Source organism: Colobus angolensis, unplaced genomic scaffold (genome assembly GCF_000951035.1).
Source record: "Colobus angolensis palliatus isolate OR3802 unplaced genomic scaffold, Cang.pa_1.0 Scaffold330, whole genome shotgun sequence".
In the NCBI taxonomy this organism is placed as follows: Eukaryota; Metazoa; Chordata; class Mammalia; order Primates; family Cercopithecidae; genus Colobus; species Colobus angolensis.
The window spans coordinates 3,567,220-3,585,791 of record NW_012116600.1 but is presented as its reverse complement, the minus strand read 5'-3'; the positions used below and the strand labels follow the sequence as shown (position 1 = coordinate 3,585,791).

The 18,572-nt window shown below is 37.7% G+C and overlaps 1 protein-coding gene across 1 annotated transcript in view; it reads left to right on the top strand.

The window, feature by feature from the left end:
* The window catches only part of PGAP1 (post-GPI attachment to proteins 1), a 76,718-nt gene that overhangs the window by 7,302 nt on the left and 50,844 nt on the right, over positions 1-18,572 (top strand). Inside the window, exons 3-7 of the mRNA XM_011952070.1 lie at positions 3,262-3,437; positions 6,732-6,903; positions 11,041-11,198; positions 15,493-15,545; positions 16,684-16,750. Coding sequence (XP_011807460.1) covers positions 3,262-3,437; positions 6,732-6,903; positions 11,041-11,198; positions 15,493-15,545; positions 16,684-16,750 — 626 coding nt within the window. The remainder of the gene's footprint in view (positions 1-3,261; positions 3,438-6,731; positions 6,904-11,040; positions 11,199-15,492; positions 15,546-16,683; positions 16,751-18,572) is intronic.

Below are 18,572 nucleotides of genomic sequence, written 5' to 3'. Positions count from 1 at the left end.
TGAGGATAGGGAAGTTACATGTACAGATTCCAAATTGATGTTGGCTTGGAGATATAGTAGTTATTTCTGGCATAACAGCCAAGTAATCTGGCATTAATTTCGTTTTAAACTAAAACCTGCTTTCTTGTTATTTAATGGACTAGAATTGCTTTGTAATGAGACTAGAATTGTTTCGACATGTGCAAATATTTACGTGTTTATTCATCTAGCACGTATCTGCAGGTATCTACCATGAGCCAAGCCATATTCCAGGTATCAGGGATCCAGAGCATATCAAGACAAAGTCCCTCTCTCATCAAATTTATATGCTTATTGAGAAGACAGCCATCAAACAAATATGTCAGTAATGTTAAAAGCTAGAAACAAAAACAGACTCAGGAGGTAGAAGATAAAAGGGTCAGGAAGTGGCTAGTTTAGATGAAGTGGTCAGGAAAGGCCATTGTGAGGAGCTGACATTTGAGGAGAGGCTTGACTGAGGGAAGGTCCTGAGGCAGGAATGTGTTTTGTGCATTTGAGGCTACTGTGACTAGAGAAAGTTATAAAAAGAGATAAGAATGGAAAAGTAGCCATGGGCCATATCATATAAGCTGTGGAAAAGACTTTGAATGAGAAACTGTTGGAGAGCTTTGGGTAAGAAAATATAATCTGATTTTTAAAATTAATCTTTGCATTTGCAATATTACATACAGAGAAACACATAGAACATAGATATTTGGTTACAAATTATTATAAAGTGAACACCCATGAAACCAAAACCCTAGTCAAGAAGTAGATTACTAGCAGCCTGGAAAGGACTTATGTGCCCCTTCGTGGTTAAAACTCCCTTTTCTCTTTCTTGACATAATCACAATCCTAATGTTAACATGGTAATTTCCTTAATTTCTTTGCAGTTTTAATGCAATCTATTCATTTGAGGCTGTTTTTAAATTTTGTAATATGAATATAGTCATTCAGTATGTATTATTTTGTGTCTGGCTTCTTACAGTCAGCATTATCTTTAACATTCATCCAAGTTGTTGTATGAGCTGTGATTCATCCATTTTCCTTATTCTATGTTATTCTGTTGTAAGACTATACCATGGTTTGTCCCGTCTGTCTTTGGACAGAATAAATGTTTACATTTATTGGCAATTAAAAATAATGAATATTATTCCATATGTTTCCTGGAGCACATAAACCTGTGCTTCTGTAAGATAGATATCCAAGAGTGTAATTCCATGTTACAGGTTATGTGTATCTTTTTAATCTTTACTGATTGTGCTAATTTATATTCCTAAAAGCAGTATATTTTACCTTCTTTTGCTTCACGTCCTTTACAACACGAGAATTGTCAGATACTAAATTTTTAAGCAATCTGGTAGGTGTGATTTACTTTTAAAAAAAAGGTTGCTCTGGCTTCACTATGAAGAGAATTTCATTTAAAGGGCAAGAATGGAAGCAGGAAAGATACTAAAACATCATAAGTCATCAGAGAACTATAAATAAAAAATGAGATAGTACTTCATACATCCTAGGATAGTTGTAATAAAAAAAGACAGATAACAACAAGTGTTGGTGAAGATGTGGAGAAATTGGAACCCTCAAACATTGTTGGTGGAAATGCAAAATGTGCAGCCACTTTGGAAAACTGTTTGGGAGTTCCTCAGAATATTGAACATAGAGCTATCATGTGGCCCCAAAATTCCACCCCTAGGCATCTACCCAAGAAAAATAAACATACCCACACAAAAACTTGTATATAAATGTTCATAGCAGCATATAATAACCAAAAGGTGGAAATAATTTAAATGGTCATCAGCTAATGAATAGATGAATCAAATGTGACATATTCATATAATGGAATATTATTCAATAGAAAACAGGAATGAAGGACTGATACATGTTACAATATGAATGAACCTTGAAAACATCATGCTATGTGAAAGAAGCCAGTTCCAAAAGGCCACGTATTATATAAGATGTCCAAAATAGGCAAACCCGTAGAGACAGAAAGTAGATCAGTGCTTGCTAGGCCTAGGGGTTGGGAGGAGTGAAGAAATGGAGAGTGACTGCCAGTAGGCACAGAGTTTTGTATTTGAAGTGATTAAAAATGTCTAATGTTAGATTTCAGAGATGGTTGTACAATATATACCAGAGATGGCAAATATACTAAAAACCATTGAATTTTACAGTTTTTTTTTTTTTTTTTTTTTTTGAGGCGGAGTCTCGCTCTGTCTCCCGGACTGGAGTGCAGTGGCCGGATCTCAGCTCACTGCAAGCTCCGCCTCCCGGGTTTACGCCATTCTCCTGCCTCAGCCTCCCGAGTAGCTGGGACCACAGGCGCCCGCCACCTCGCCCGGCTAGTTTTTGTATTTTTAGTAGAGACGGGGTTTCACCGTGTTAGCTAGGATGGTCTCGATCTCCTGACCTCGTGATCCGCCCGTCTCGGCCTCCCAAAGTGCTGGGATTACAGGCTTGAGCCACCGCGCCCGGCCGAATTTTACAGTTTTATATAGTGAGTTGTATAATATGTGGATTATAATGTATCCGTAGTATATGTTTTTACAAAATGAAATGGCAGACAGGTATTTTGTTTGCTAAACCATATGCTACAATTTTTGTGCCACCTAATATAGGCAATTTATAATATATATTTTAAAAAGATTTACAAAACAGCAACAAGAACAAAAAGAGTGGAAGCAGGGAGACCAGTAAAGAAACTGTTAGAGTAGTTCGGATAAGAGATAGTGGTGTTTGGATTAGGACAATAGTGGTGGGAATGGTGAGAAATTTCAACTGGGGATAGATTTGGAAGCTGTGTCATGGAAGCATTTACAGATGGATTGGATGTCCTGTGTAGGAGAAAAAGACAAATGAACCATGAATATCTAAACCAAGTGATGAATGGGTATTTCTTGTAGGAACCTTGTCATTCTTAAAATCCTCAATAAGTGTGGCAAAATTCATATGTCTTATTCTTCAAAGAATCCTGCCTTTTTAGCTACTGTTGTTCCTACCAAAGGAAAAGAAGGTAGAGAGTGAGTGATCTGTTTGCTTTTTTTTATTTAATTTTAAAAATATTTAGGTCACACTTACTGCATTCAAGGCATACAGTTGCTAGATTAGTTTGTTCTAAATTGGTACTATTAATGAATTTCATCCTGAAATAGGTGGTTTATATTCGTGATGCAGGAGAAGGTTATTTACTAAGAAATTCTGAAGAAAGAATGGATGAAACCTGTAAATATTGTTTGATGTGCACTTCACTCTTTTCCTCTGCAGTTCGTTCTATTGGCTCCATTGCACTTAGAAAAGCAGAGGACATTGACTTCAAGTACCACTTTGACTTCTTTAGTGTAAACTTCAATGAAGAACTGGTGGCTCTGTATGGTGGAAGTCTTCAGAAGCAGACCAAGTTTGTACATGAATGTATTAAAACAATTCTCAAACTCTATAAGGTAAGAGATAAGTATGCAAATCAATAGTGGTGCAGCCTATCAGCACCTTTTTAAAGAGGGATTCAGTATATTTTAAATAATGTATTTGTTTATATGGAAGTTGAAGCAGAGAAGGCACAAAAATTTTTTTGTGAGAGTCTGTTGTCTTGCCCTCCATAATGGTTTTGAAGTTTAAATTTATAAGAAACATTTCTTATGGTGAATTCAGGAAGAAAAACCTTTAAAACTTTATATATAAATTACGAGTGGAATGCATTACCTAAAAACCGTTGGTAAATATTTCTACCTTTAGCTATGACTAAGTAACTGGTACTAGGGTAGACCACCTGCATATGTAAACAACTGTAAAACTGGTCAAGATATCTGAAGCACCTGTTTTGAGATGTTGGACAATTGAGCGGCAAAGCACTATGATCCCTGGAAGAAGTGAGCTCCATGATTGCTCTGAATTTCTGCCGGAAAGCATTTTCCAGACCATGGAGCAAGTAGGGGGAGATCAAGCAGGGCACATTGATATCACTTAGCTAAAGAAAGCAGAGAATTGGAATTGGGGGCTGCTGAAGCAGTATGAGAAAGAAGACAGTGAGGCAAAGAAAGGGGCTCTAAAAATGTGTGTTTTTCAGTCTTTGAATGCCATGCTGCACAGGGGAAGTAGCTATAAAACAGTGGCATGGTAAGGAGGAAGTGGTGGGGTGTGTTCAAGACATAGTGGTGGTTTAAATCAAGGTCGTGGCAGTTGAAGTGATGAGAAACTGTCAAATCAGTGTAAATCTTAAAGGTTGAGGTAGTACAATTTGCTGGCAGATCAGATATGGAAGGGCAAAGTGAGAGGAAAAGAAGAGTTAAGGATGACCCCAAGTTTTTTGGCTAAACTGGAAAGATTGAACTGCCATTAACTGAGGTAGGGAAGAGTATAGGAGGAACAGATATGGAGGAGATGAAGAGTTTAGTTTTAGACAGATTCAGTTTGAGATGCACATTAGGCATTCCATGTGTGCTACTGTACAGGTGGAGTTCAAGGCTAGACTTCAAGAGAAGGAGTACAGTCTCGAGATAATTACTGAGAGGTTGACAGTGTGTAGATACACTTAAAGCCACTAGACTGGAAGAGATCACCGATGGTTTCAACAAAGCTATGAAAGAGAAGTGATCTAAGGGGTGAGGCCTGAGTCACTTCAGTTTTAAGAAATGAGGAGAGATGAGAAGGAACCAGAAACAAACTAAAAAGGAGGAGCCAGTGAGGCAAAGGGAGAACTAGGAGAGTTTGTTGTCAAAGAAACTAACTTAAATATTTCAAAGAAGGAAGAAGTGATCAACTGTGTCAAATGTTATTGATAGGTCAAATAAGATGAGGATTAAGAACTGACCATTGTAGCCTAAGCAACATAGTGAGACCCTGTGTCTACAAAAAAAGAAAATATAATGTATTAGCTGGACGTGGTGGTGCACACTTGCAGTCCCAGCTACTTGGGAGGCTGAGGTGGGAGGATCTACTCGGAGCCTAGGAGATTGGGGCGGCAGTGAGCCATGAATTGTGCCACTGCACTCCAGCCTGGGTGACAGAGTGAGACCCTGTCTCAGAAAAAGAAAGAATTAAGAATTGACCATTAGATTCCTTGGTGATTTAGCAAGAGCAGTTTTGGTGGCATGTTGGGGTGAAAGTCTGATTGAAATGAATTCAAGAGTGTATGGAAGTTGAGAAATTGGAGGTTTGTGTTTTTTTGTTTTGAGACAGGGTCTCACTCTGTCACCAGGCTGGAGTACAGTGGCGTGATCTCAGCTCACTGCAACCTCTGCCTTCTGGGCTCAAGTGATTCTCCTGCCTTAGCCTCCTGAGTAACTGGGACTACAGGCGCGTGCCACCACGCCCAGCTAATTTTTGTATTTTTAGTAAAAACCAGGTTTTGCCATGTTCGCCAGGCTGGTCTCGAACTCCTGACCTGAAGTGATCCACCTACCTTGGCCTCCTAAAGTGCTGGAATTATAGGCATGAGCCACCGCGCCTGGCCTGCAACTTGTTTTTAGAGTTTTGCTGTAAAGAAATGTAAAGTAGTCACTAAGGGGAAAGGGAGAATTAAAAGGGAGTTATTTTTATTTTTAAGAGAGAATACCAGTATATTTATACACTAATGAAAGTGATCTAGTAGATAGGGAAAAGCAATAATGCAAGAAGAAAATGAGAAGGATTGCTAGAGTGATGTACTTGAGAAGGTCAAAAGGGATAGGTTTCAGAGCACAGTTGTAGGGGATGGCTTTCGCTAAGATCAGGTCTGTATTGGAGATCACCAAGGGTCCACTTAATCCCTATACCAGCATATTATGACATGGCTGAAATAGTGTCCACAAGGGAAGCTCATTAGAGACTCAGTGCCCAGGGTTTTTACTGGGGACTTATCACATAGATACCCTCTGCCTAGCACATACCAAAATTCCAGCCTGGAGGACAGCAGGTGTTCAGCATAAAACATGTTGTTTGCACAAACATTTTAGGCACTCTTATCAATTATGGAATGGTGGGAATGTCCCCCAAATATAAGGTTCCAGATTCCAGCCAAGAGCCAACCTTGTATCCAGCCCATGCCAAGGACAGTAGTCTCAGGCCTCCTATGTTAACTCTTCTGCACGAGATTCAGTCTACTCATTGAGAAGAGATGGTACATAGGAAGGATCCGTGTTGGGGGTGATGAGCAAAAGTCTGGTAATGAGACTGAGGAGATTGTTGAAAATAAAAGATTTTTTGAAAAGCACTTATCTAAAAAATAAAATATTGTAATTGTCAGTGAATAAATGTTTGGAATGCTGCTTCATTTTTAAACCAAAATGCACAATAGAGAAATAATTTGATGAGATAAAAGATAACATGATAAGGTAGTATATTGCTGTCACAACTGTAATCATCTTGGTGTTTTTTGGGTGATATTTTCAGTTTCAAACAAATTATCTGATTTCTTATGTCTTATAAAACCTAATAATCTTGTACATACGAAATATAATTATGCCTCAGATTACATGTAGTGTAACAACCAGTATAAACATGATTTGCTAGACCAACTGTTCCTATTGGCCCAGAAAACCAAGATATACCTGTTAAAAACGTTTGGCAGAATACAAAATAGTATGTATACACTAATTAAAACTATATGAAAATGTACTTCTGTACCTTATGGTGGGAGGTTATATAAATAGTTTGATTTTCTTTTTCCTATAAAATTGCTCATATGCAGAGAGAAATATTTAGTATTTTTAAAATACTTAAAAAAGTATTAATTATGACATGATGATTTATTTTAATAGGGTCAAGAATTTGCTCCAAAAAGTGTGGCAATAATTGGTCATTCTATGGGTGGCCTTGTTGCAAGAGCATTGCTTACACTGAAAAATTTTAAGCACGATCTGATAAATCTTCTTATTACACAAGCCACACCTCATGTTGCTCCTGTGATGCCATTAGATCGTTTCATTACAGGTGAGTACTGTTAGGTAAACATTAACCGACCTCCCCATTGTTGCTTAAGATTAAATAAGTAAATCTCTAGGGCTGTTCCCCTTAGAGTATGCTACAGATTTATCCATCTGTAGCATATAGATGAAGCAACTTGATTGCAAATCTGAACCTCCAATTCTGAGTGTGTGTCTCTTTATATCTTGGAACTTAGGCTTATAATTGAAGCTACTGTTAAGTTTTGTCTGTCCATAGCATCTTAACATGGTTGACATGTGTTTTATAATTCTTAGGCACTAGGGCTTCCGTTTAGGTTTTTTTTTTTTTTTTTTTTTTTTTTTTTTAAAGACAGGGAGGGTCTTGCTCTTTCTCCCAGGCTGGATGGAGTGCAGTGGTGCAGTCTCGGCTCACTGCAACCTCCGCCTCCCAGGTTCAAGCAATTCTCATGCTTCAGCCTTCCAAGTAGCTGGGATTACAGGTGTGTGCCACCAGCCCCACTAATTTTTGTATTTTTAGTAGAAACAGGTTTTTGCCATATTGCCCAGACTGGTCTCAAACTGCTGACCTCAAGTGATCTGCCTGTCTCAGCCTCCCAAAGTGCTGGAATTACAGGCATAAGCCACCATGCCTGGCCAGTTTAGTGATTTTTGAGGATGGTACCCTGTCTCTTAAGATGTGTTTAAGCTTCCTATGCTTTGTTAACTGTTTTAGGACTCTATCCAAAATAAGCTTATATTTAAGTAAAATAGTAGCAATGTCTAGTTTTTAAGTACAAAGGTATGCTAACACTTTATATAATAAGGTATAATTCCTAATATTTATTGAGCTCTTATTATGTTATGGGTTTTAAAGACTTCACATGGTTAAGTATTACCACACTTAATCCTCACTGCAGTCCCATGAGGTAGGTACCATTATTATCCTCATGTTTATGGATAGAAAAAGGCCAAGATAATGTTCTTGCCTAGAGTCATGTGGCAAGAAACTAGTGAAACCAATATTTGACCCTGGTAAACTTGCTTCTGGGCTTGTGCTCTTAACTTTGCATGCTGTACTGCCTGTTAATTGAAGTATATTAACATAGGAAATAAAACCATAGATAATACTATAATCTTGCAGGAATTTTGAATGAAATGTAGGAGTTTGTGATTGACATCATCTAATCAAATAGTGATAATGTCACAGAATAAGAATTAAATGTCTGTTATCTCAGATTTTTGTTAAAAAAAGCCAGAGATTATCCTCACTGCTTATAGGAATATTATATGAGTAGAAGAAAATCTTTAGGAAGAATTCTTCCTGGTTAGTAAATGTATATAGCTTCTTACCTATAAAAATTTGCGTTATCTTAATTTTGATGAAAAATTTGTTTGTAGTTAAGTAAGAAATATTTCCCGGTGACTCCAAACCAAAGTAGTTTTTCTAAAGTGCCCTTCTTAACATAACAGCATTGCCAAAGAATAATTTATTTGCTGTTAAGTATCTGGTGCAACAGTGATTATTATGAGGCCCAGTTTTTCTGTTGGTACATTTAAAACTTTGCCTGTAGAAGTCTTTTAATAAAGAACATCTTAATTTTAATAATGAAGTTGTTTAAATTTGTTGTAGTCTAATAATCTTAAATGACCTTAGGTTTAGGAAAAAAATCAAAGGCTAAAAGTCATAGTACTTGTCACCGTAATTGAGAACTCTTTATATTATTGCATTCTGTATGGTATATGTAGATGACCCACATAGATTAAATTAGAATGACTTAAATATATTTTAAAAATTATTTGAGGAATACACCCTCAATAGGTTTTATTGCTTTGGAGGGTGGCACTGTTCTGTCTCTATAAGGCTCAGGCTGAAAGTGATTCTTAGGGTCAAGAATCCTGTACCTTTCCTGTGATTAGCAAGTCTTTCCTCCTTATTCTATATTTATTCTTTTTATTTTACTAAGTCAAAATTAGAATGAAAATTTTAAGGTTTTGAGAGACAGAGATCCATATGACCTCAGAAGTAGATTCCCTGCTTATACTTGTTGAAAATACTGCCTTTCAGTAGGAGGAAGGAGGCCCTGCACTGGGCTCTGCACTTTGGAGGCTCCTGCTGCTCTACTCTTACCCTTTCCTAGAGGGTGAGAGGTATGAAGGCTAAGTAGCCTCCCCACGTGGAGGCTGTGCCTTTACTTCTGCACTGGGATCTAGCTAACCAAGCCTCCAAACTTTTCTTTTTCTTTTCTTTTCTTTTTTTTTTTTTTTGAGACAGAGTCTCACTCTGTTGCCAGGCTGGAGTGCGGTGGTGCAATCTCGGCTCACTGCAACCTCCACCTCCTGGGTTCAAGCGATTCTCCTGCTTTAGCCTCCCGAGTAGCTGGGACTACAGGCACGTGCTACCATGCCCAGCTAATTTTTGTATTTTCGGTAGAGACAGGGTTTTACCGTGTTGGCCAGGATGGTCTCGATTTCTTAACCTCATGATCCGCCTGCCTCGGCCTCCCAAAGTGCTGCGATTACAGGCGTGAACCACCATGCCCGGCTGCCTCCAGACTTTTCTTGTCTATGTGCCCTAAGCCTGCTTCCAGGACCTGTGTGGGTCTCTTTATTTTCTTTGTTCTGCTGAGGGCAGGTATGTAGAATCCTAAGCTTGAGTTGTAGCCAAGGCATAGCTCTGCAGAAAGTACAGACAGAGCTTGCATGTGCACATGAGGCCCTTGTCATGCGGGATCCAATTGGGATGGGAAGTGAAGCACAGTAAGAGACTGGAGATCTGCTCTTCCCATGCTGCCACCATCCAGTGGCTAACTCTGAGGTGTCTGAGAATTCTTAATTTGAACCTGGCCTTGCAGGTCATTTCAATGATGTATTTTTCAAGATAGGCAGAAAAAATATATTTGATTTAACAGGTTATTAGCTGGATTTTTGACTTTTTAAACTATCTAGACATATGGCATGTGTGCCCCACTGGTACTTACATCCCAGGCTCTCCAGATGTTAAGAGTCAGTCTGCTAGGTGGTAATCTAAGTAAGTACTGCTGAGATCTTTAATAGGGGCAGCTTGCTGTACCCAATGTTTGAAGCCCTGAGTGGGATCAAATGCCAGGATAAAAATGCATTAAGTTTTGATAACCAGAAAAAGAATTGAGAAATCCCCTGCTCTAGCCTCAATTTAATCTTTGACACTAGGCTTTTTTCACCTTCAATAGACAAAGTGAAAAATTGTCTGCAGGTTCTTCCCTTTGAACTACTTGTTACAATAAATGGGTTGAACCCTAACCTGAGGTTTTCTGCAGTAGCATAGTCTTAAGACTAACGTCAGTGGTATTGTCCTGATAGATTGTAAGGATTTCAATAGTGCTTGTGTGCTGGTGGTTGGCCATAGAAGAGATTTGCTAAGCCTTTTTTTTTTTTTTAGACAGAGTCTCACTCTGTTGCCCAATCTCGGCTCACTGCAACCTCTGCCTCCCAGGTTCAAGTGATTCTTCTGCCTCAGCCTCCTGAGTAGCTGGGATTACAGGTGCACACCACCATGCCCAGCTAGTTTTTGTATTTTTAGTAGAGATTGGGTTTCACCATATTGGCCAGGCTGGTCTCAAACTCCTGACCTCATGATCCACCTTCCTGGGCCTCCCAAGCTAAGGCTTTTTAAGCTGGGACACTGCCATCATAGGGAGGGTTCTACAGCTCTTTTTTTAAAACACTTTATTGAGGGTAATTGATATATAAAATACTGCACATATGTGATGTATACAGTTTGTAATGTATACATTTAATGTATATTGTAAATGATGCAATAATTTGTAAGATAATGTAAAATCTTACCTTTGGAAGAATATTAGGTTTTTCTCTTTTTGCTATACTGTGTGACTCATAAATAAACATCATCCTTGTGGAATGTAGAAACGTGTTTGCTTATGGATACAAAACTAGTAAAATTTGTGGTTTTTTTAATTGATACCATTAGTAACTCTTAGTATTTATAATTTTATTTAATGGGGAAGTAGGAATATGTGTAAAGATACTGATTTTACTGAAAGTAGGGAAATGTGAATAACACACTGTTTATAGATGAAATGACTTAAGCAAAAATTCAGTTACATATTAATATTACTGTATAGATATCTTATTCTTTCAGGGAATAGCTACTATTTTTTAATGTCTCTTTTTTATTCCCTACCAGATTTTTATACGACTGTAAACAACTATTGGATTCTAAATGCTCGACACATAAATTTAACCACACTTTCTGTAGCTGGAGGATTCCGGGATTACCAAGTTCGTTCAGGATTGACTTTTCTACCAAAATTAAGCCATCATACCAGTGCCTTATCTGTTGTGGTAATCTTTTTTTAAGATTCTATTGAAATAGTAATGTAATAGACCCAGTAGAGCATGAAAGAAGAAATAATGTATAGCTGCGTGGTAATGACTGCTGAATTAGTGGTGTTGGACTGCTGTATGTGCATGCATGTGTGTGAGAGAGAGAGGGAAAGAGAGAAAGAGGGAATATGAATGAATGAATGAATATGAATGTGTTGGGACGGCAGAGTTGTGGATGCATATGTCTATAGGGAGTAAAAAGGATGGCCAGGAACCATGGCTTATGCCTATAATTCTAGTGCTTTGTTAGGCCAAGGCAGGAGGACTGCTTGAGGCCAGGAGTTCAAGATCAGCTTAGGCAACATAGGGAGACCTCCATCTCTACAAAATACAAAAAAAAATTTAAAATTATCCAGGCTAATTTAGGCATGGTGGTAAGTGCCTATAGTCCCAGCTACTCAGGAGATTGAGGCAGGAGAATCACTTGAGTCCAAGAGTTCAAGGTTATAGTGAGCTGTGATTTCATCACTTCCCCTCAGCCTGGATGACAGAACAAGCCTCTGACTCAAAAACAAACAAAAAAAAGTAAGTACACAGGATCTTAGAAACTTGATGAAAATGACCCTTATTTATGAGGAGTAATGGTTTCTTGTCCAAAATAAGAGCCTGTTCATTGATTAGAGTTGTAAATATAAGAATGTGTGGACTGGAATGCAGGGGAATCCAGTTATATCTGAGTGTTGTACTAGATATAATCATAGTGGAGTATCAAACATATCACATACTCCTGAATGTTAAACTTGAATGAAAGTTTACTTATTTTTTAACAACATGATTAGCTTTGACAGTATAAAGTATAAGTAGGACCCTGATTAATTAATTTGCTACTTATTCTTCCCTGCTAGGACATCAAGTATTTGGTCTTTAACTGGGATACATAATCTATGTAAAGTGAGTCAAGTTTCCTTTTAGGACTTCTTTCATGTATATTTAACCTTGAAGTCTTCAGTTAAGGTCTTAGCTTCTTAACTCGGTATACACATCATCTCCAAATATAACTTACTTCCTAAAGAGAAAATGCATAGAATGTAGTCTGCCTGTTCCTTTTGCTTTTTAGGAGATAACATTAGAAAGTCACTGTTTCATAGTTGTAGCTCTTCATAGATACTCCTTTGTTTATCTCACCTACTGTTATCCTACTTTAGATTACTGTTCATTCATTAAATAGGTTATTTACTGAATGCTTGCCATACATAGACAAAAATTATTAAGCTATTCTGCTATTACCCACCATTTTCATATAACTAGAGGAACTGGGATGTAGCCAGAATAGCTTTGGAACTAAATTAGTAAATCTGTCAAACCTCATTGTTAGAGATATGAATGTTGCTATTTGGTGTTGAATATTTTGGTCAGATATTTGTTGGAAGTCCTCAAAAGACTAAATGTCAACTCCTTGTAAACACAGATGATTTAGTCATATGAAATTTGATGTAACTTATTTCCTGGACCTTGTCTGGAGCATGATGCTGTATTGATACCACATCCTAAAGCTTATCTTTTAAAGAACTTTAATCTTTTTTTGTATGTGTGTAGGCATGAGTGTGTGTGTATTTCCCTATTTTTCTTCTAATCCATTTGATAATGTGTTGCTTTCAAGGGAGCTTGTTATCTCTGATTTCTGTATCTCTGATGAAGATATTTTACTTACGGAACTTTATCAAAGCTGGCCATTGTATAACCTAAGATTTATTTTTTAGCCTCCAGATATTCTAGTCTTTCATATATCTACATGTATATTCACTGTAAAAAATTATTAACAAGTAACAATTTTTGAATGATTATCTCAAGAATAGTTAAATGATGTTTACATCCATTAGGACTGGAAAAATCTTTTTTTTTTTTTTTTTTCATCCTCCCGAGTAGCTGGGACTACAGGCGCCCGCCACCTTGCCCGGCTAGTTTTTTGTATTTTTTAGTAGAGACGGGGTTTCACTGGGTTTAAGTTAGAGACCATAATTGTATTAAGAGGGTTGACTAAACTGCTGTAATATAGTCCCACACAGGTAATGACACTTAAGCACAATAGAAGTTGATGTTTTACTCACGTAACTGCCCTGGGTGGATATTTAGGTTGGTGTGGTTTTCCAAGAGGTTCCATTCAGGAACTCAGGCTGAGAGTAGGCATTCCATGTTGAATGCTTTACTTTCAGGGTTGCTGCAGTCATCTTCAACCACAAGAAGGAAGAAAGAACACGAGGCACATGTCAGACCTACAAATGGCACACATCACTCCTGCTCACATACGATTAGAAAAAACTCAGTCCTTTTTTTTTTTGAGATGCTGTTTCATTCTCGTTGCCCAGGCTGGAGTGCAATGGCACAATCTCCGCTCACTGCAACCTCCACCTCCAGGGTTCAAGCGATTCTTCTGCCTCAGCCTCCTGAGTAGCTGAGATTAGAGGCACACGCCACCATGCCCAGCTAATTTGTTGAAAATTTTTTAGTAGAGATGGGGTTTCACCATGTTAGTCAGGCTGGTCTTAAACTCCTGACCTCAAATGATCTGCCTGCCTTGGCCTCCCAAAGTGTTGGGATTACAGGCGTGAGCCACCACACCCGGCCTCGGTCACATATTAAAGCAAGACAGGCTAAGAGCTGCAGTCTAGCCAAGTGTGCAAGAAAAAAAGAATGGATTTTGGTAGACATTTAGCAGTTTTCAACACAACAATCATGAGCAACTGATTTTTTAATTTGTGTTGCCTTTCCTTTTTCAACTCTAGCACACATGCATTAATTAAACTGAATGAAAGTAAACCAGCTTTATATTCTTGGTAATGGTAAATGCTGTCTACTAAGAGTTCTTACTCTACTGACCATTAATGTAATTTAAGAACAACAGTGAACTCTGGTTGTCTAATTTTTTTTAGTAAACTATCAGCCGTAATTTCTAAATATGTCAAGTACTTACAAGTTCATCAAGTAAGCTGTAGATTCCTCCCACTTCAGAACTTGGAACCCAAAGATACATTATAGATAAAGATACTTTATAGAGTTCAAGGGCGATAGTGATTCCTTAGAGGTTATACATATCTATTTTTTCAGTTCATTTATTAAAGAGACATTTTAGGCCTCTGTAAATTTTCTGGCATCTATGCTGTTAGTCTACTCTTTTCATTTTGTTTTGACAGTTCTGGTGATGGCAGCTTCTTGTCTCTTTGATGGTACATAAAGAGATGCTATGAAAAATAAAATCAGATTTACTTAATGAGCCCCTATTGTGTGTAAGATGCTATTCACAGAGAGATCATTATCTGGTGTGAAAAGGAGTGCTGTGCCATTGTTAGGAAGCCTTCTGCAAATACTTAATTTTTTAGAAGCCTTTTGTCCTTGTGTCTATCTTTTACTAGTTGTATACATCCTACTCAGCTAGGGATTTTTTTTTTTTCAAAATATATAAGCCTGGACCCAACTTGGGAAAGTCAGATTTGGTAGTTTTGGAATTGTGATCAGGCATATTTGGTTTGAAAAATCTCCTTAGGTCTAGGTATTTCTTAGGTATACCACCGATGAAGAAATAACATCTTAGAATCTATCAAGTGGTAGTTTAGTCAAAATTAAAATTACTAAAATGTCTTTTGTAACTTATGCATTAACTGTGATTTATTAAAGAATCTTAAACTTGTCTCTCATTAGAGTAGTAAAAAGTCAGACATTGCCGGGCGCGGTGGCTCACGCCTGTAATCCCAGCACTTTGGGAGGCCGAGGCAGGCGGATCACCTGAGGTCTGGAGCTCAAGACCAGCCTGACCAACATGGAGAAACCCTGTCTCTACTAAAAATACAAAATTAGCTGGGTGTGATGGTGCATGCCTGTAATCCTATCTACTCTGGAGGCTGAGGGAGAAGAATCGCTTGAACCCGGAAGGCGGAGGTTGCTGTGAGCCGAGATCATGCCATTGCACTTCAGCCTGGGCAACAAGAACGAAACTCCATCTCAAAAAAAAAAAAAAAAAAAAAGGTCAGATACTAAACTTTAGGAAAGAGTCTGTGGTTGCTTTAATAATTTTTAAAAGGTAATTTAAACTTGACTAACCAGGAGTGATATTTAGAAAGAGTTATGTTTTATAGAGGAAAATTCTAATGTATTTGGATCACCTTTTATAAGAATATCATTTAAAAATATCTAGGCATCACAGTATAGTGAGACTATATTATGTGTTTCTAAATATTAGCTTGTAAGAATTTCAAACCTTTTAGAGAATAACAAATGTGTTTTTCGTAAGTTTGATTATTTTTTTCTTTTCTTTTAGAGTTCAGCAGTGCCTAAGACCTGGGTCTCAACAGACCACCTCTCCATTGTGTGGTAAGTTAATACTTGTATAACTTATTTTGATAATGTGTCATGGTCCTCTTTCTCCTTAATGCAATAATTTAATTGGCTTGTTAACTTTTTTTTTTTTTGAGACAGAGTCTCACTCTGCTGCCCAAGCTGGAGGACGGTGGTGCAGTCTCAGCTCACTGCAACCTCTTGCCTCCCGGGTTCAAGTGATTCTCATGCCTCAGCCTCCCAAGTAGCTGGGATTACAGGCGTGCACCATCACGCCTGGCTAAGTTTTGTATTTTTAGTAAGGATGAGGTTTCACCATGTTGGCCAGGCTGGTCTCAAACTCCTGACCTCAGGTGATCCACCCACCTTGGCCTCCCAAAGTCTGGGATTGCAGGGGTGAACCACCGTGCCTGGCCTGGTTTGTTAACTTTCTTAGAACTTCATCCATAAATAAGACTATGGAAGAAATATTAATTGAGAAGCTTGGAACCCTAATCTTGGTTCTTGTTTCAGTTTGACCAAGGTCCTCGTGACAGCATGTAAAACAATCTCCCAAAAACCCAATAGCATTAGTCTCAAATGAAGCTAACATCAAATACCAAAGTTTTTGAGTTTTTCCTAGTTGGGTGAAATCAACTGTGCTTTTAGTAGGACTTTCTGAGCTTCTGGCCAATCACCATATTCAGATTTGGTTAATGGAGCAGTGACTATTCTAGGGAGCAGCACATGGAAAACCAAGTAGGAATTAAATTTATCCATATGGGTCAAGAAATAGGCAGACCCTGATATATTTATCTCATTGTGTTTCAGCTTAGAGATTCTCTTTTGACTTTTCTCTGGCTGTGCAAGCAGTAGTATCTGCTAGAATGACATACTTCAGGCATATAAAGATGGGGTAGATAGTACATCTATGGCTAGCTAGGTGAGGGGATTTAGGGAAAACAGAAGGACCCTGAAAATTCTGTCAAACATCCAGGAAGATTTAATTTGCTTTATTTGTATAGGTTTCATATTTAAGATATGTGCTTAATAAGAATGATTTGTTACATAATTTTTGAGTTTAGAGCACTAAAGGAAACTCAGATGTTCCACTAAACAGTAGAATTGTGTATATTTTGATTAAAAGTGTATGTTTTAAGAAAGTTTTATTTGTAACACTTACTTTGTTCCTTAGGTGTAAACAATTACAGTTGACTACAGTTCGAGCATTCTTTGATCTTATTGATGCTGATACTAAACAAGTATGTATTTTTAAACTAAAAATTATTTAAGTGAAAGCTTTTACTTTGCTATATCATTTACAGCCATGATAGATTTAATGTAATTTTTTTACTTTGATGAAAACAGAAACATATACCTTATATCAATTTTAATTAGTTCCAAAATGGAAATATCTTTCTTTTTCTCATACTACTTTGACTGCTGTAACTAATTTGTAAAATGCAATGAAGATGAAAAGTTAGAGAACCTTAAATCTTGCCCCAGTTCTTTCCACTGTTTAAAGTTTGACATATATCTTTTTCTTTTCTTTTTGTTTTTTTTTAAGATGGAGTCTGACTGTGTCACACAGGCTGGAGTGCAGTGGCATGATCTCGGCTCACTGCAGCCTCTGCCTCCCAGGTTCAAGTGATCCTCCCACCTCAGCCTCCAGAGGAGCTGGGACTGCGTATGTGTACCCCCAGTGTTTTTAATAGAGATGGGATTTCACCATGTTGGCCAGGCTGTTTTCAAACTCCTGACCTCAGGTGTTCCACCTGTCTTGGCCTCCCAAAGTGCTGGGATTACAGGCGTGAACTACTACACCCGGCCTTCTTTTATTTTTTAAATGTATGGGAAATAGTTCTTACAAACTATTTTATAAATTTTTTTGCAATATGTTATAAACATCATGATCTATCTTATTAGACTTTTTTCTGTTTGAGAGACAAGTTCTTACTATGTTGCCCAGGCTGGACTTAAATTCTTGGGCTCAAGTGATTCTCCCACCTCAGCCTCCTGAGTATGTTAAACAGTTTTGAACCATGCTTTTTAAAAAAACCACTTTAGCTTTCTGATAAGATCGAAATGTGTAATTTATTGAATAACCTAAGCTCACCAGAACTTAAATTATGTGCTGCTATAAGTTTTACCTTCTCTATAATGAAGTGTAATTTCACAGTGTAAACTCTTCAAACTAATAATTTTCCAAATTGTTTAATTAGCAGAACATATGGAAATCATAGTATCCTTTACAGGTTATCATGTTACTCTTTTATCTCTTTCTTGTCTGCTAGCAGATAAATGGTAGCAGGATTTCAGCAAAATTCAGAGAATTCTTTCCATTAACTTAATTTTTTTTTTTTTCTGTAAGTTGGGAACAGATTGCCATTATTCATCGTAAACAGCCTTTTAACTCAGGTCATCTTGTTCCATGGAAATATTTTGAGAACTATGGCTCTGGCTTCTTCTTTTGGAGAAAAAAATTCCTTATTTTTTATGTAGTCTTTTTCATGGCAAAGCATTGCAGCCCAGATATTTTTGCAGTGTTTCACCTGAAGGCTCCAATTATTTGGGAGACTAGTATGGATGACCTCTTTCTCAATAGTCTCCAGGCAGTACTTAATTCTTAACGATGAGGAAAGCTCCTTTACCCTGTAGTGTACTCTCTTAGAAGGATAGGGATTTTTTTCCTTAACTCTTCAGAAAGCTGTATAACCACTCATAGAGAGAATCATAGATACTTAGCTGTCTGCTGAAGGTCCAGATCATTTTGTGTTTTACCACATTTTAAGCTACAAGATTCGGTATTAAATTAGTATATTTATTGATTTAAACAAGCTTCACTTGTGACTTGTTGACACTGTGACTTGGTCATGGAACACAAACATTTGTCATGGAACACAAACATTTTTTGGTTTGTTGACATTGTTTTAGCTGTGAGACATAACTGTGGTAAAAGTTCTAAGCCTACTTGAGGGAGTGCAACTAGATACAATAATAGAATCGGCCAGGCGCGGTGGCTCAAGCCTGTAATCCCAGCACTTTGGGAGGCCGAGACGGGTGGATCACGAGGTCAGGAGATCG